General features: G+C 36.2%; 1 protein-coding gene across 1 annotated transcript; it reads right to left on the bottom strand.

Moving 5' to 3' along the window:
• Positions 1 to 1,445: 1,445 nt before the first annotated feature.
• LOC132565358 (opine dehydrogenase-like) lies at positions 1,446 to 19,449 on the bottom strand. Its single transcript, XM_060230003.1, has 2 exons — positions 19,355 to 19,449; positions 1,446 to 4,240 (listed from the first exon to the last, which is right to left on the bottom strand). The coding sequence occupies exons 1-2, from the start codon at positions 19,392 to 19,394 to the stop codon at positions 3,018 to 3,020; spliced, it is 1,263 nt and encodes a 420-aa protein (XP_060085986.1). The 5' UTR covers positions 19,395 to 19,449; the 3' UTR covers positions 1,446 to 3,017.
• Positions 19,450 to 20,427: the final 978 nt, after the last annotated feature.

Genomic DNA, 20,427 nt, shown 5'->3' with positions numbered 1-20,427 from the left:
TGTTTGTTTTCGTTTGCTGTGAAGGTCAATGTTCTACATACCGCGACATCGCTATCCTAATCACAGTAAAAGATGTTTGCCATTCATTTATTCAAAGGACCGCTGAACGAAGTGCTGGAGCTATTTCCACTATTCGGATAAGTAAATCGAATTCCAATGCAGCTCAGGTGGTTTTCGTGATCGGTACATCTGTAGGTTCCAATAGTCATTTTCTCCAGACCGTGTAACATATTTTAGTTACCACATACAATGCAGGTGCCCCGGTCAGGGAGATAACTCTTACATTCTGCTTGATAGTAGTACGAACTGACATATTGTCGCAGCTTCTTGATAAAGACGATATGGTAAAGCTTTATGGTCGCCACCTTATCGTCGTCAAATCGTCTTTCAGAATCAAGATGTGTTTGATGATCGTTAGTATGCCTTGTGGTTTCGTTGTAATAAATATGGCGGCTACTGTCGACGACGTCTAAAACACCGACCGTTCTGGAACACCTGGTCTAATTCATTTTGTATTTTTTTTTTAAATTGTCTACGTTTAAATCGTGTAATATTTGTTCTTATTGTTGCCACGTATAGTCAACTTTTTAAATTATATATATATTTTTTAATTTTGTTTGAAAACCGGTGAAAGAGGCTTGTCCTTCCATCAGTCTCTCGAACTTTGGTTATGTGAATAAATGTTCGTGGGACAAGACTATATAGAACGTAGGATAATTGCATGGGTCGTGATAAATTAACGGTCTTTCCGACATTTTACGCAGGTATGTATATGTGTGTATGTATCAATGAGTTATTGAATAATCACGTGACAAAGCATTACTTGTATTATGTTCATATCTGTCTGCTATGGATTCGTCAGAATGACTTACCAATTACATATCGGTATGTGAATACCTTACGGCTTTATACCAGTTCAGATATTGAATGAGAGATATATGCATATGGACAGAGCAGGCTAAACCCTACTGTAATACAGTTCCGTCACATTTAGTTATTCACTGTATTTCCAAGAAATTTTCGATAAAGTCACATCTCAAATTCATTCTCAAAAATTGATTAGTTTGCCTCCTCTACCATACACTTATATGGTTTCCGATTTAAGCACATCTTGTAGCCCTATGTCAGGAAAATGAAGCTGGGTAGAAAACTTTGTAAAAGTGATTTTCGTAAAGAGATGTAACAATCGATTTAATTCTCAACAAAAACAGCGAAACAGTTATCAAACACATGAGGCCATTCTCTCTCAATTACATATCTTTCTCGTCTCTGTGAGAAGCGATGAATTTATTTAATTGGTTTATCTCTCACTCACCTCACGTTATGCATGTTAATGCAATATGACTACGAGACGTATAATCAAATTTCAAGCTGATCACCTTTTCATTCTAACTTGCATTTGTTTACACGTGCTCACACTCGACAATGATCACCAACAACGCAGATTCGTTAAGAATTATTTTAATGAAAAGCAATAAAAAAATACTAAATTTTCTTACATTTTGTATAAGCCCTGATTATTGGGCAAAACGTTTTTTATACTAAAGTTTCTAATTAATATAACTGAAGTATGACATAAATCTGATGCCGTCAAAATAGCAGGTGTACGCTTAAAACAGCATTACGATATAGATAACCATTAGTGAACTAATAAGCTATGATTGTCAGAATTACACAGCATTGAGGATTTTAATATGCTGAAATCTGATGAGATTGACCCGTCCAGTATACTTTATCCGACACATATTAAAAATTACATTCGCTCTTTTGGTATGCCCATTTGTGATTTGTAAGGTGTACACACTAGAAGATGTGACGCCCATTCAATGCTGATATTTGTGACTATCCCCTGACTATAGCGATTAATATATATGCTATCTCGTATGACTATCGACTCGTTTAAAACCAATTTGATTGTGAAAGGAGAACAGAACAGGTCATTCTGCTCAGACTACGTTTTGATAAGACCTGGCGGGTTTATTGTGTAGAACATGATTTTCTTCAACAAATAAAGTATTCAATCATTCCTTTTAAAACAAGACATCATTTACATATATATCTATATATTTTTCCAATGCACAATATACATATTATAACTAAAATAAGTATATATATTTTTTAAATATTTATATATATATATATTCTACCGGTAACAGAACTCATTTGTTAGGGACAGATATTAATCGTAGACGATATGGAATAAATCAAGTATAGTGTAGCTTCTGTAAAATACATAATTAACCTAATGACATTAACTAATACTGACTTATATACAGTATTACAATCATGCTACACGTGGCCATTCATTAGAATACATTAAATGCCTAAGGTGTAGACCATTGGAAATCAATTTAGTGTAAAGTTAAATGAATCCAGTACATCTAATATTTAAATAAAAATAATATGTCTGCAATGTGTTTTTATATAGCCATTGTTTATAGATATACAACATTCACAATTTTCACAATTTCCTTATCTAAATTTCTAAACCACAATTACCTAATATATACATAAATGACAAAAAGAAAAGTGAAAGTATCAGCATCAAAAATGATCGAAATCGCAATGATATTGCTGAAAATTGTCAATTTGATCCAAGAGAATTGTATCACAGACAAGAAAACTCTACATTTCTTTGCCATCTTCTAAATCTGGAATAGCCCGGTCTCCTCCCATGTAAATCACATCTTCAACAGTTCGTGAGATTCCCTGAAGACATTGATTTTCGAAATATTCAGATATCCATCCTGTTCCATACACCGTGCCATGTATCCTGTACATAGAGGTAGAGAATGCAGTAGGTAATTCATATTATTAGAGATTGTAACAGTATATTTTCTTTAATTTCATGACCGACTTCTTCATTGAAAAGAACAACCGATTGGACAGACCTGCTAACCCTCTTCTTATGAGCGGACTTTTTTCAAGTATTTAAGTACACATTTCTTTAAAGCCAAGAACTGTTTTCATAAAACGCTATCACATCTCTGTCTGAATGGAGAATGTATCCATCGAAATTAGATATGGAAGAGATCGTCAAGGGTTTTAAATCCGTACACTTGTGGAGCGCGAGTCTCGGACAAATCTTTACCAGTGAGATGTTTAGCCACGATGTACTCCTTGTTCAGTTGTTTCTGTGCCCATTCTATGATGGTGTCAATGGTAGGGGTATCGACACCGGCGATCTCAGCGATCCCTTTCATAACCACCAACCCGTACGGCACATCTTCTTTTAAGTACCTGTAGTTGAAGTCGGGAACAAATCTCTTGCCACTTTCATCTACTGGTTTCATAGGATGGAGCAGTCCATCATACGCCTTGTTTGTCTGCATGGCATTCTTCAAACAGCTGTGGTCGGATATTTCGTGACAGTAATAAATTCGGTACCAGTCCAGAATGTGGATAACTTTAGACATGTCGTTCTTACGTTTGTCTTGAATAACTTTGGCCGTCATTACAACCTCGTCGCTGACCTTTGACAAGAGAGCGGCTTGTGTCTCGTCAACACCTTGGTAAAACAGTGGCTTCTCTTCGAGGATCTCGCCGTTATATTTTCCCCACCGACCATACATAAGTGGCGGATGAATGATACTTTTCGCCATCAGGTTAATTGCAACGTAGTTATCAATGACGTCGAATTGAGGGTCATCTCCAAAAATGAACTGTATGACATCGAGCGATGACTTTGTCAGGTTGCTCTCGCTTCCGGTCAGGATTGCAGCACAAAGCGATTCTTTAAATCCGAGCAGCTGCACGTGACGTCCGAACTCTACCGTTCGGCATGCCCACGGAAGTGATTCAAACGATGCAATTGCGCATTTCTTCGCTTTACCTTTCAATGCCTCAACAGCCTGAAACTCAAATCCAGCCTGCCCTGGCATGCCAATCAGTAACGTGTTATCGAGGACGTGCTCTGAAATCGCATCTAGATATTGTTTATGTGCAAACGCCGGAACAGTGAAAAATATCATGTGAATACCTGCAGCAGCTTCGGCCGGATCTTTAGTTACCAGCGAAGGTCTCGACTTCTTGTCTTCCGTGTGCTCATCACTATATGTAATGGATATCGTCATGTCTTCTTCGTTAAGAGCTTTTGTCCACCTCTCCGCCTCATCTTTGTACAGTGTCAGCACGCGCACTTCAACGTGTTCCCTAGAAGAAGCCAAAGCTGCCATACAGTGAGCACCATTTCCTCCGCCACAGACTAGGATTTTCAACGTTCCTTCAGCGTCTAGATTTTCTGCAACAGAAGAAACAAAATAAGATTTCGACCTGGTAATAATGTCACTTGCAGTTTTTTCTTCTGTGTGATAGGGCGTTCTCGCTAGTATACAAATCTTCATTTCTACCACGTGACAGAAAATCACCTCGGGATTTGACAAAAAAGTTACGGAAATCAAGGAAGCAATAACTCCGTGTTAATTACAGGAGTGGCAACATTCAAAAGAACATAACTTTAAGTCCCGTTCTGATATGATAAATAAATCGGAATCACCAATCCAATTTAAACATATCTCAGAATTCCATTTTGTTTCATGTAAACAGAGAATTCCTGACAAATCAGCTTTTATGTACATCCGATCGTCAATTTCCCCATTTAATTCCCCAAAATAAAATAGTGAAATGAGTATCCCATCAGGTATAACAAGTGATTTTAATTAGAACAATTTTAAGATAACATAGGACAAAACAGTTTTTAAAAACATGAAAATGTATCATCACTACAAGATCTTATCATGTTTCTTGTTCCTTTAAATCGCCTTTACAAATGAGATTCAAAGTTTACAGATTAAAGCTATGCTTTTCACGAAGAAAGCTCGATTCGGGTGGATAACTACTAATGTGTTATAAGTACACAATAGGTGACCTTGATAGCTGTCGGTTCGTTCATTAAAGATTATATGAAGATAGATTACTCAGGATGACGTGTCTTCTTGCCATAACTTTGCCACCTACGCACAATATCCCATCCATTTTTTTATTATAATGAAACGTCTAGTGCAGTCCTTACTAAACACACATCAAAGCTGAAGATCAGGCGAAAAGCCATGAGCATTGATGCAACTCTTAATCTAACAACTTTATTGTAACAAATTTTAATGTAACAAATTCTAATGTAACCAATTTCAATGTGACAACTCTTAATGTAAAAACTTTAATGTAACAACTGTAATGTAACAGATTTTAGTGTAACAACTCTTAATGTGACAACTCTTAATCTAACAACTTTAATGTAACAAATTCTAATGTAACCAATTTCAATGTGACAACTCTTAATGTAAAAACTTTAATGTAACAACTGTAATGTAACAGATTTTAGTGTAACAACTCTTAATGTGACAACTCTTAATGTAACAACTCTTAATGTAACAAATTCTAATGTAACCAATTTCAATGTGACAACTCTTAATGTAAAAACTTTAATGTAACAACTGTAATGTAACAGATTTTAGTGTAACAACTCTTAATGTGACAACTCTTAATCTAACAACTTTAATGTAACAAATTCTAATGTAACCAATTTCAATGTGACAACTCTTAATGTAAAAACTTTAATGTAACAACTGTAATGTAACAGATTTTAGTGTAACAACTCTTAATGTGACAACTCTTAATGTGACAACTCTTAATCTAACAACTTTAATGTAACAAATTCTAATGTAACCAATTTCAATGTTCTTAATGTAAAAACTTTAATGTAACAACTGTAATGTAACAGATTTTAGTGTAACAACTCTTAATGTGACAACTCTTAATGTGACAACTCTTAATCTAACAACTTTAATGTAACAAATTTTAGTGTGACAACTCTTAATGTGACAACTCTTAATGTAACAACTCTTAATGTGACAACTCTTAATCTAACAACTTTAATGTAACAAATTTTAATGTAACAAATTTTAATGTGACAACTCTTATGTGACAACTCTTAATCTAACAACTTTAATGTAACAAATTTTAATGAAACAACTCTTAATGTGATAACTCATTGTGACAACTCTTAATCTAACAACTTTAATGTAACAAATTTTAATGTAACAACTCTTAATGTGACAACTCTTAATGTGACAACTCTTAATGTGACAACTCTTAATGCAACAAATTTTAATGTAACAAATTTTAATGAAACAACTCTTAATGTGATAACTCATTGTGACAACTCTTAATCTAACAACTTTAATGTAACAAATTTTAATGTAACAACTCTTAATGTGACAACTCTTAATGTGACAACTCTTAATGTGACAACTCTTAATGCAACAAATTTTAATGTAACAAATTTTAATGTGACAACTCTTAATGTGACAACTCTTAATCTAACAACTTTAATGTAACAAATTTTAGTGTGACAACTCTTAATGTGACAACTCTTAATCTAACAACTTTAATGTAACAAATTTTAGTGTGACAACTCTTAATGTGACAACTCTTAATGTGACAACTCTTAATGCAACAAATTTTAATGTGACAACTCTTAATGTAACAACCCTTAATGTGACAACTCTTAATGTAACAACTCTTAATGTGACAACTCTTAATGTGACAACCCTTAATGTGACAACTCTTAATGCAACAACCCTTAATGCGACAACTCTTAATGTGACAACTCTTAATGTGATAACTCTTAATGCAACAAATTTTAATGTGACAACTCTTAATGTGACAACTCTTAATGTAACAACTCTTAATGCGACAACTCTTATGTGACAACTCTTAATCTAACAACTTTAATGTAACAAATTTTAATGTAACAACTCTTAATGTGACAACTCTTAATGTAACAAATTTTAATGTGACAACTCTTAATGTAACAACCCTTAATGTGACAACTCTTAATGTAACAACTCTTAATGTGACAACTCTTAATGTGACAACCCTTAATGTGACAACTCTTAATGCAACAACCCTTAATGCGACAACTCTTAATGTGACAACTCTTAATGTGACAACTCTTAATGTGACAACTCTTAATGTGACAACTCTTAATGCAACAAATTTTAATGTGACAACTCTTAATGTGACAACTCTTAATGTAACAACTCTTAATGTGATAACTCATTGTGACAACTCTTAATCTAACAACTTTAATGTAACAAATTTTAATGAAACAACTCTTAATGTGATAACTCATTGTGACAACTCTTAATCTAACAACTTTAATGTAACAAATTTTAATGTAACAACTCTTAATGTAACAACTCTTAATGTAACAACTCTTAATGCAACAAATGACAACTCTTAATCTACCAACTTTAATGTAACAAATTTTAATGTAACAAATTTTAATGTGACAACTCTTATGTGACAACTCTTAATCTAACAACTTTAATGTAACAAATTTTAATGTAACAACTCTTAATGTGACATCTCTTAATGTGACAACTCTTAATGCAACAAATTTTAATGTGACAACCCTTAATGTAACAACTCTTAATGTGACAACTCTTAATGCAACAAATTTTAATGTGACAACCCTTAATGTAACAACTCTTAATTTAATGTGACAACTCTTAATGTAACAACTCTTAATGTGACAACTCTTAATGCAACAAATTTTAATGTGACAACCCTTAATGTAACAACTCTTAATGTAACAACCCTTAATGTAACAACTCTTAATGTAACAACTCTTAATGTAACAACTCTTAATGTGACATTTATTACGTTAATTGTTTCGCTTACTGCAATCAACTTCGTTTTATTCAAACACCGCGCTTGAGGATTTGTGAATTTCTAAGTCGGTGCACAAAGTAACATGATACAATACAAGACGAAAGTCAATAGCTTTCATTGGTTGGGTACACACTGAGCGAGTCAAACAACAACCAAGTAAACAATCAAAAACAACTTATTAAAAAATTTAAATTAAAAAAATTAAACGATATTGTGGTTGCCACAGACTATTTTGGTAGCATTTATGTACCTGTCTCGAGTTAACGTGGTAGCAATAAATTAACTACCCTTCTGTCAAAACACTTAATGTAAACAAGTTGTTTATCTTACATATGATTCCAAGGTCAGTTGTTCAATGTCACGGTTCGGGGTGAATTGTTAGTTAGAAATGTTCATGTGACTTCAAAGGCAAACAAACAATAAAACAATAAGGTGATTCTAGGTCATAATCGATCGACAATCGATGTCATTCTAGGAGTAATCAATTGTAAATTAATATCTTGTGTTGTCAAACAATATCATTCTACCTCATTGTCAATCGAGGACGTCAAATGTCACAATCGATCGCTCGATGTCAATATCAATCGTACATCGATGACATCCATCTTATGTCATACTCGCCTGCAAATTAACGGTATTTTATATCAAAATATGTCTCAGTCACAGTTAAAATCGATCGTCAAGCAATATATCTCTGTCACAATCTATCGCATATCACATATGACGGTATATCATGTCGTAATCGATCGTTAACCACTATCATTCTATATCATAATCGATCGTTAATCATTATCATTCTATATCATAATCGAACGTTAATCATTATCACAATCGATCGCTAATCATTATCATTCTATATCATAATCGATCGTTAACCACTATCATTCTATATCATAATCGATCGTTAATTAATGAGCGCGCTACATATTTGACTTAAATTTAAATTCGTTAATTTTTTTCACTAACATTTCTCCAAACATCTGCCCGTGAACTGTTTGGCAAGTTGGAATAGAACCAAATGAAATGCATACAGTATATCACTGTTTTTAAACTAGAAAATGTCTGTAAGATCCACCCCCCCCCCCCCAAAATGAAATGCATACAGTATATCACTGTTTTTAAACTAGAAAATGTCTGTAAGATCCACCCCCCCCCCCCCCCCCCCCCCCCCCCCCCATGTGAAATAATAGTGAAAGGTCCGAATGAAGTTGTTAAGTGGTATATACTGATTTGGGACGCGACGCGACGCGACGGGACGAAAACAAAACCACAAAATGGCGGGGGCATAAAAAGGAAACAAAACCACAATCCAAAGTAAAAGAGAAGCGCGGAAGGATGTGGAACATTTGTTTGTAGCGGAACACAGAACAATATACAGTGATTACGTACAAAACCATTTAGACCCAAGAAGGTGATGAGATGCCTGTAATTCCAACGGACTACTTAACAGGGTGTTCGTACAATACACGTAGTTGTAGTATCTTGATACACAATTATCTCAACAATTTGTTGATGCAGCAGAAAAGTTTTGCCTTCCCAAGGTCGGAGCTAAATTATAGCTTTTCACTTTCAGAATATTTTATTGTCATGGTGGTATTGACAGTAGGAATTGGGCAACAGGCAGAGCCTATGAAAGCCCTCTCCTTACAGTGCATAAACAAGTATACAGACACATCAATCAAAATTTGAGATAACAGATAATAATAATATTAGGAATAAGAATGTAGAAGATAGATTCAAATGGATGATTATATAACCGAAATGCAAAATAGGCATCACCATCGTTTGTATTATTGAGTAACAGAACAGTAACATAAACTAAAAAAATACAAATTAGGTATCACAAGATATTACAAGACTGGGTCAAAATATGTCTATAAATTATAGCTATTTACATATATAAATAAAATACCCCGTTAATAATTAAATATTACTCATTCAACCAATTCTTATTCGAATAAAATCTCTGCTAACACTGCATCTGGACGTTTCCTTCCTGAAATTTTACTAGGTAAACTTTAAGAATAAACATATATTTTTTCAAATGAAGTGGTCACCCTTGAAACTAGTGAATAAATTATATACCCGCCCGGGTACTCACGGTCCATATCCAGATGTATGCAAATGACTCGATATGAAATGGACCGCGGGTCGGGAATTCGTTCCAAATGTACCTATGAAGCCCCGATAACCTGGCATCATCTACTCACAGTGACCGTGATGTAGATGTAGTGGTCATACTTCACGAAGTAATTTTTTCCTATACAGTTTCTAGATTGTGATATGTCATTTATTTTGCTGTTTTCTTTCTTTTGTTTTCCATCTATTATCTCTATTACTTCCGTCATTCATTCCATGCAAATAAAATGGTATGTATCTAGTAAAACGACCGATTACATAGTTTATTATAAAGACGACAGAAAGTTAAACAATTATGGTCGTATTCACAGGTGCTTGCTCCGACGCATGACGTCAACTTACTGTGGGGTTTGTTCACGTAATGAAATCAATTGTTTTGGAAAACTCGTGAATTCTTTGTATTGGTATTTTCTGAATGAAAAAAGTAAAGAAAAAAATAGTATTTGCATGCAATATCAATCGAATCTACCGAAGTTAAATCAATGACATTCTATATTATAATCGATCATAAATCAACGGCATTCTGTATTATAATCGATCGTAAATCAATGACATTTTATATCATAATCGATCGTAAATCAACGGCATTCTGTATTATAATCGATCGTAAATCAACGGCATTCTGTATTATAATCGATCTTAAATCAACGGCATTTTATATTATAATCGATCGTAAATCAACGGCATTCTATATTATAATCGTGAAATGTTTGGAAACTTGTAATGGTACCAGACAAAATGCATCATTGTTCTTTAAAAGAAAACAAAACCACAACCCAAAAAGTGAACCTCGGGTTCTGTAAAAAGCACGGAAGGATGTGGAACATTTGCTTGTAGCGGAACACAGAACAATATACTGTGATTACTGACGAAACCATTTAGACCTAAGGACCTGATGAGATGTCTGTAATTCCAACGGACCACTTAACATGATATAGGCAAGTGTATTATCTAGATACTTAATTACCTCCAACAGTCTGTTTGTGCAGCAAAAAATGGCCTTCCAAAGGTCAGAGCTAAGTTATAGGTATCTACATATGTAAATAAAAATATCCACTCATTGAATGAATATTACTCATTCGCGATTCTCATTTGATTAAACCATTAATATCACAGACGTATATATATTTCACCGGCTTCGATTCCCCTCCCAAACACAAGTCCCAGCCGCATCCCTTCCACACACAAGTCCCAGCCATATCCCCCTCCCACACAAAAGTCCAAGCCTTATCCCCTCCCACACATTCCAAAACACAAGTACCCGCCCCATCCCCTCCCACACGCAAGTCCCAGCCGTATCCCCTCCCACACATTCCCAAACACAAGTCCTTGCCCCAGCCCCTCCCACACACAAGTCACAACCTTATCCCCTCCCACACACAAGTCCCAGCCGTAACCCCTCTCACACACAAGTCCCAACCTTATCCCCTCCCACACATTCCCAAACACAAGTCCTTGCCCCAGCCCCTCCCACACACAAGTCACAACCTTATCCCCTTCCACACACTCCAACACACAAGTCCCAGCCGTAACCCCTCTCACACACAAGTCCCAGTCTTATCCCCTTCCACACACAAGTCCCAGCCACATCCCCTCCCACACACAAGTCCCCACCCCACCCCCTCCCACACACAAGTCATAGCCTTATACCCTCCCACACACTCCCAAACACAAGTCCTTGCCCCACCCCATCCCACACACCAGTCCTTGCCCCACCCCCTCCCACACACAAGTCCCAGCCTTATCCCCTTCCACACACAAGTCCCCACCCCACCCCCTCCCACACACAAGTCACAACCTTGTCCCCTCCCACACACTCCCAATCACAAGTCCTTGCCCCACCCCCTCTCACACACAAGTCCCAGTCTTATCCCCTTCCACACACAAGTCCCCACCCCACCCCCTCCCACACACGTCACAACCTTATCCCCTCCCACACACTCCTAATCACAAGTCCTTGCCCCATCCCCTTCCACACACAGGTCCCCACCCCACCCCCTCCCACACACAAGTCCCAGCCTCATCTTCACAATAATAATAATAATAATTGAAGAATAAACGATATAACCGGGTACACACATAGGGATTTCTCGACCCAATGTCCACGTACATATGTATTATAGTGACTAGATAAGGACCGTGGGTCGAGAATTAGTGCCAAATCCTTATTGTGTGTACTCGGGTGTATCATTTATTCTTCAGTTTTAACATACAATTTCTATCATAGTCAATGCGTCTATTTCCGCCGTAAGCTTAAGTCAAACGGATCAATATTGATATCTGTACATATGTGAAAGATCTAATAGGTGATATACCAATGTAATGTTCGTTCGTGGCACCATCACCAGTCTACAACCTTTTAAATTGTCAGACAAAAGTCCGTCTTCGTGTTAAAGACGTCATATTATACCAGATGTTATATACTTGATCATATACAGAGACGTGATTGTCCCCACTCCACAATCCGATACACATATATTAATACAATTTCAGAAAATTAATACATTTGTGTAAGGTGGTATTTATCATTTAATTAACTATATATCCTAATTTTCCGATTTTCCGACAAATGTACTAAAAATGATTGGCTTCGATAAAGAAAACCTCCTACTGTTTACATTCTTTGCCTTTTGCTCATGGACTGGTCAACCACAGTATCGAGTTACAACGTTCACATGTACGCTGGACGTGTAGGCTTTGTCCCTTTGGTTTATCACAGGTGATAAGTGCATGAGGCCAGCATGCCATCCAATGGAGGAACTGGCTTCACCAATCAGATTCACGTCTGGTTTCCAACTGACCTACAGTGATGCACGTGCTCCTTAGAAGGGTATTAACCCGTCCAGTCATCTTCACTCACGAAAAATATGACTCCAGTTCTCCACGTTTTTATATCGCCAGGATTTTATCAAATTTTGGACATTGTTTTGCGAAAAAAAAACATTTTGGTTTATATTATGTTGTAACCTTTATTGGTTTTCGACGTATCAAGCCTTGCAATTGCAGTGCCTGGCATTCTTTACGGAAGGAGCTTCAAGACCTGGAAGCTTTCGTGGAGAACAAAGAAAATCTGTAACGACAGTGCAAATTTGATCCGAATTCTCCAGTTTGATGTTTTTTTCGTTCACAACGGCTATGCCGTTTTCATATGTCATTCTTAAGTACGATATCTCGAACATATGATAACAGATTTTAGTAACAATTATATTAACTTCAAATTGGACGGGACAAATGTCACTAAAGGGACTTTTAGTCGACGGGTAGTGGATCTTTGGAATTCTCTTCCAAACACCGTAATAGAAGCCCCTTCCCTAAACACTTTTAAGTCTTTTGAATAAGCACTGACAACAAGTACCGTTTCAAGTTTTATCCTAGTTTTTATGTGGCACAACCGGACAACGAGTTGACTCAACAAAATGCGCCTCAATTAGCTGAGATAAGCTAACAAGTGGTGTCTAGGAAGAGATAAGGTAACAGGGACACTCCTTCATAGTTCGTGTCATGGCATCGGTAGGGGAACGGTTCGTCTAGGATCCAAGTCTTCACATAACAACTTGTCTTTCTTGAGGACTATTCAACATCAACTAGTCATTATTCAATGTTGAGGCAGTGATTTATCAAATGGAGGTTGTGATCTACACGAACTCGCTCTATATATGATTGACTTTACGTTACTCGTAACGAACGCACCTCCAGTTCGGCGGGTTGACAAAGCTCAGTTATTACCAATATTCTCTGATCGTCTCCATTCCGAATACAACGAAAAAGACGTGATACTTAACGCTCTGTCAGAATCTATGTTCAATTCACACGAAGATCTATCATTTTGGCATCACCATCGTTTTTTGTGCGACTCATCGCCCAGTGAATGCAAGGGTTAAATGGAATAGGTGAAAACCAAATTAAAAAACATCAAAGACCTACTAGTGGATGCATTCTGTATGCCACACAGGAACATCAAGGACATGGAGGAACTAGAAAAATCATTGACCCTTATATCAGATGAAAGCAACAGTAACAAAAAATACTGGCTGATGACTTCAACTATCCGAACATAAACTGGGATACACAAAAAGTTAAACAAGAAGCAAAAACAAAGAAGTAGAAAAGAAACTAATTGATATTCCCTCACAGATTGGACAAACACGACTGAATAAGGATCAAACAAGAGAAATAACTTGCTAGACCTAAACTTTACTCGTAACTCTACCCTAGCGACAAAAAGGGAAATGTGTGTGGCGCTAGAAGGAGAATATTAAGATGAAGTCACTGTGGACTCCGGAGTCCAACAATGTACAGTACTATGCCCCATTCTCTTCCTTTGTCACATAAATGACCTGCTGGAAGCAGTTAAGTCCTCATTAAGACTCTTTGCAGACAATTGCTTATTATATAGGGAAATAAACAAGAAAACCCATACAGTACTATAGAATGATTTAAAGAATCTAGAAAGATTGGCAAATAACTGGGGTATGCGATTCAATGCTAAAAAATTCTATATCCTTAGTGTAATTTATTCACCTATTTTTATAGTCTTAACGACCCGTCAATGCATAAAAGGTCATTAGATACATCAACCAGTGAATGAAACAGCATCCAAAAGGAAATAATACCAAACAAATTAAAAGGTACAAGACAAATATTATAAACTTATAGCTGTATCTAACGAAAGATCAAATTGGTTAATCATAATTGTCTCTTCACGCTGAACGATCACATCCTGGATTGAGTGCCATCCAATCCATACCAAGGTACCCAAATCACAGATTTAAAATGGAAAGAACACATTAACAACACTGATTTCTATGTAGAAATCTCAAACACTGCCAAAGAGAATGCAGAAGAACAGCATACATAACCCTCGTCAGATCAATCATCGAATATCGATCAATCATCTGGGACCTCTATACAACCAAGGAGACAGCTAAATTTGAGAACATACAAAGACGAAGATTCATCACAAAGGCCTAAAAATCCGTAGAGGAAGGAAGCATGACCAAAATGCTACAAGACCTAAACCTTCCTACTTTACAAACTAGAAGAATACACCAATGTCTAATATTTTCTACAAAATAGTGGAGGGGCAGATCCCAGTAATACCACCTAGGCAACTATTTACGTTTCAAAATCAAAAGCATGAATCAAAACCCAAAACATTGGAGAATTGTGAAACAGCCACAATCATGATATCGACGGTAAGAAACAATACTAAATCAGTAATCATCCAGGCAAAACTGAACAAAACAAATTCTTTTCTTGTGCGTGCAGCCATTGACTGGAACCGTCTGGAAGGCAGTATTGTCTCAAGTACCTAGGTAGAATCTTTCAAACTTGCCCTGGTGAAACATCGCAACTAGTGCCCTATAGCCATCATACTATAGTCCAATGGAGTCAATGACATATACATACAGCTACAGGTAAAGAGGTGTAACTAATAAGTGTTCTGTATGTGTCCTACGACATATTTAGCATCCAACAGTACATTGATAAAGATATTTTTATGATTTTTTTTGTATTATACACTTTACACCAATGTCTAGCTAAATGCAAGAAATAATTCTAATTGACCGAAAGAAAAATATTTTAATGTACTGCTGAAATCAAGGTGTACTCATGACAATGTAGTACACTAAACTGCCATGGGGGTATAATATGAAATATTGTCTTGTGAGTGTCCTGGGACACATTTGGTGCCCAGCAGTTCATTAATAAAGCTATTTTCTATATTTTTCTTATATATATACACTTTACACTAATGTCTAGCAATAAGTAAAAAATTGTCCTGATTGATGGACCCAAAAGTATTGAAATACACCGTCTTGCACACTAGGTCTGTTGGTCCTTCTTGAGGTGGACTCGGTCTAGAAAGGCAGTAGTGTCTAAGTTTTGTCATCCTCTCAGTTTCCAAACAGTTACATTGTCATCACTTTCAGAGAGAAGTTGTAGTTTGTCGTTGATGTGGATCAGTTATAGATCGTAGGCTTCCACTGTCAATTCATTCCTTGGGTACGCCCGGGATAAGGTGCATCTCAATGACCGGAGAACTCAGAAATACTTTTTGAAGTATGAAATCTACCATTTTGTTCCAATTTGCACCGACTATAAACACAGAAGTGCAGATATGGTTAGATGCCACGCTATTCCGACCTCTTTTCCAGTTGATGATATGTATACATTTATATTCGTCCACTTCTTCTGTCTTAAAAAGATGATAATGATGATGATCATCAACGTGATCATGATGGTGATGAAGGTTTATTGTCTCCGTGACTTTTCTTGTCTGTAGCTTAAAATAGATGATAATGATGATGATCATGATAGTGTAGAATACAGTATCATAGATATTTCCCACACCTGATGTCACTTCTTTGTGATATGATAGTGTCTTTCTATTAATTAAAATTGAATGATTATGAAATTTAAGTTTGTTGGATATAGAGTATGATCCGTCTCCAGTTATATTAACACAGCAATTTTGTATTTTTATGGTTACATTTTTCTTTCAGTGACATGCATTCTGTTGTACGTGTATTGATGGGCATTTTTCGCATTGATCTTGCCATGTCTTCCAGCCATGCATGCAAGAGTCTTCAAAAATTTTCTTGCTTTAAAAAACTTTTCATTTTTTTATCGAGTATGACCCACCTTCAATTGTATTATGTTGATCATGAGGTACTGATTATGCTTCCTCTTGTATCATTAACACAAGTATGATGGGCCCTCTGATAAAACATGCATTGCTCTATATTAATTCATTGAGTATGACCCACCCTCTTTGTAGAAGTCTGGGGACATACATTCCTTCCCCCCACCCCTCACCCACCCTTGCATATCTACATATGAGTATGATCATTAGTGGTCCAGTGGTGCAATGTTAACACACTAGTCTTTCACCTAGCCACCGGGTTCTATTCCAGAACAGACATTAAAAAAGGTAAGGGATCACCTGCTCTTCCATGTGGGTTTTCCATGTGCACTTCAGTTTCCTCCCACAATAACATCCCTCACAAGGTTACATCCGGGCCAACAAAAGCAATTAGTAGAAGTTGAAATAACTAGTTTCTTAATTGTTGTAAAATAAATAAAGTTTATATTTATTTATTGAGTATGACCTATCCTCATGTTGTTAATATTAAGGGGCTTATATCTTCTTTTATGGTTACAATTAGAGTATGATGGGCCCTCTGATAAATATGAACCATTTTATATTCATTATTATATCATCTTATATTAGTCAGACCTACCCTAATTTTCTATGTCTTGGAACATGCATTTTTCTTCTTACATAGCTATTGAGTGAGTATGATGGGCCCTCAGATGAACATTTAACATCATCTATTTATCAAGTATGACCCACCCTCATTTTATACATGTTTATAAGGAGTATGTAATTTCCTCTCTGCATAGTTACATTGTCCCCTTGCATAGTTAGTTATATTCTGAGTATGATGGGCCCTCAGATAAACAGGAATCACTTTATATTAATTCATTTAATATGAACCACCCTCATTGCATTACTCATTGTCTGAGGGCATACATTTTCTCCTTACATATCTACATATGAGTATGATTAGCCCTCAGGTGTAGATTTGACTCATCCTCATGCTGCACATGTTAAGGGGTTTATATTTCTCCTTGCATAGATACATTCTGAGTATCATTGGCCCTCTGATAAACATGAATTATCATATTTTTATATAGACCTTGACCAACTGTTGTTGTGTATTTTTAGGGGCATAAATTTCCCCCTCAAATTATATACCTACATCAGGAGTATGCTTGACCCTCAGAGAAATATATTTACGATCAATTGAGTTATCAAGTATGATCAACCCATATTTGCTTCTATGTATATTTTTCTCACCATACCTTCACACTGTAGAAAGTCTTGCCCGTTCTATATATTTATATGTACTGGCAAAGGACACTATTGAGCCCACTGGGGCCATTAAGAATTCTTATGTAATTTTTTTCAGGAAGTTACTGCAGAAGATGAAATGTTGGATGGTGAAAATATGGCCACATCATTCGTCTCATAAATGAAACATTTGGTTTTCAAAAGAGCAGTCAGTACTACTCCAACAACCTCTTTTGTAAAAGCGACCACAGAAACAGATTGCCCAAAGGTTTCTACTGGTCATACAGCTCAGAAGGCAAATGTCAACAGCCAGTTATTTGTAAATACAAACACGAATACTATTTGTGTGGAAAAAAGCATGCTGACTCTCAGCCATCGCAAAGCCTGTCAATGCCAGAGCAGCCTCACAGTTTAGCACACTATTTGCTGGTGATTCTCCACTGTCTGAACGATCTTATCATAACTCTGCTTTATGCAATCCTGTTGCAGCTAAAGAAAAACTTGGTAAACAAATTTCGCTTAACAAAATTGCAGGCCCCTTTTCTCTTCTTCCTATATCAGACCTTTCCATATATCCTTTAGGTCTTGTTCCCAAAAAAGATACTGGAAAATTTCAACTAATTTACAACCTTTCATAAGGGACAGTCAGTTAATGATGTTATCCCAAAAAAGGATATCAGCTGTTCAGTATGAATCAATAGAGATTGCTATATCTTTAGTTAAAAAATTTAGCACTTGTTGTTTAACGGCTAAAGCTGGCATTGAAGATTCTTTCCGTTTCGTTCCCATCCATCCCTCCGATTTCAAATATTTAGGCTTCAAGTGGGAAAATCAATATCAATATGACAGATTTTTACCTGTTCATCATCGTGTAAACTGTTTGAAACTTTTAGCTACACAATTCAATGGATAATGACCGAGAATTTCCAGGCTTATTTTTAAGATAAGATCTGATCTATGCAAGAATGATTTACAAAACTTTCTCAAAGCAGTTGTTAATATCGGACTAAACAGAAAAACCCAATGACCATCCACTGAGATAACCCATTTATGGTATACAGTTGACCACCGATACCATGACAGCATCAGTGGTTTATGGAAGAATGGACAGAGCAATTGTAAGCCCTTCATATCAATTTTACCTGTTGAACCAGTTACTTACTGTGTATATTATGCTGATGAGGTCAGAATTTGTCTGCTCATAAACTGATTATTGTAACTGTTATTACTGACTTGTAAACATGTGAGGTCAGTTTTTTGTCTGCTCACATTAACACTATCATAAATAGTCTCTAATTACTTTAGATTAAAAATATCCGCATCAAGTGAGGTCAGAATTTGACAACTGTTGCAACCAAACAATCGTCAGTCTCTGAACATGTTATTATAACGCAAGAAATAATCTGGTGACGTGATGATGTTTTATTATAATGTAGAAACATATCGTTCCAAAGGTGCTGAAAATGACATTAATCACCCAAGTAGGAAAGATACAACGGTTTGCAGGCTTACTTCATCTGGATTATATGATACCATCGTAGCAGTACACAGGTAGATTGTATTCACACGTAAACAGAACAGCTCTAGAACGAATGGTGATAATTTATGATCATTCCCGAGAGAAGACTGTTCCCAGCTCGGAATAAAAAAAGCAAATAAAACAAATATTATAAAGTTACGAACCTGCTTGTGAGAAATGGCGTAACAGCTTCCTTCCGTCCATCTTTCTTACGTGTGCACTTGCAGACGACAATGTCAACACCTAAACACATGTACACTATCGAGGGCGGGTAATGACCTTCACCGTTCAACCGGTGATTGCGCAGTGCGCTTGGGTCACGCGGTGGTGTAGTGTCTGGCTAGGCAGCTTCACATGTTATAGAAGTGCTTAATTTGGTGTTTGTGCACGTGTGTGTAGATTATGAAAAATCACGTGTATGATTAATGAAACAAATACGAGTCTTCAAAATATGAACACTACTTAAAATAGAGGTGATTTAAACAGAATTAGTTCAAAACACCTTGTATACAAACTGAGTATGCGTCCAACGTGTTTTTGTTTACATATTTTTTACCCGGCTGTTTTGAACGTGATGAGTATTTGTCATACTTTGTGATCCTGAATGACCTTCACGTTATATAGGTAAAAAAGATCGTGAAGATATGTTTTTGTATTTGTTGATTTTTAAAAACATGTTTTCAGAGTAACCTGATTTTGAGGAATATCAATTTTGACCGGGCTGGTAAATATGCGTTTTAGTTTTCGTTACAATTGAACTTTAGCGCCCTTTCTTGATTTTTTTCCTCTTTGCATGCGTTTGTAAAGGTAGCAAATACGGCTTCTAGCTGTTACTCAGCTTAATGAAACTGCTTCCTCAGCTCACTGGTAGAGCTGTGAGTAATCACGCCGGAGACCCGCGCGGAGTGTATTTCCTGTTGGGGTTGAGATTTCAGAAATCTAGTAACAAGTGAAGGAGTGTAAGTGTATGTTTAGTCGCAAATATATTTTGACGACTTGTAATCTTGCTTCTAGTTTGAATTTGACTGTGTTCATGAAAAAAAAATAAAAAAAACACCAAGAAAATATATACATAATCATAATCCAAATTCCATAAACTGAGGGCGAAATATCAAGAAAATAAAAAATTACACGGAGATTTCTGAAAAACTACAAGGAGAAAAAGACCATGTGCTCTGGAAGATTGAACGTCTTCTTTTCATCGACGACACCCACCATGTAAACCTTGGATAATCAA

The sequence above is a fragment of the Ylistrum balloti genome, unplaced genomic scaffold, assembly GCF_031769215.1.
Source record: "Ylistrum balloti isolate Yb309-2 unplaced genomic scaffold, AGI_CSIRO_Ybal_v1 Utg369716, whole genome shotgun sequence".
NCBI lineage: Eukaryota > Metazoa > Mollusca > Bivalvia > Pectinida > Pectinidae > Ylistrum > Ylistrum balloti.
Note: the sequence above shows the minus strand (reverse complement) of the source record. Positions and strands in the feature narration are given on the sequence as shown.

Coding starts and splice junctions, on each gene's coding strand:
- LOC132565358 (XM_060230003.1), bottom strand. CDS start 19,394: ATGGACGGAAGGAAGCTGTTACGCCATTTCTCACAAGCAG. Junction 4,241..19,354: donor ACGCCATTTCTCACAAGCAG/GTTCGTAACTTT, acceptor CTTCTGTTGCAG/AAAATCTAGACGCTGAAGGA.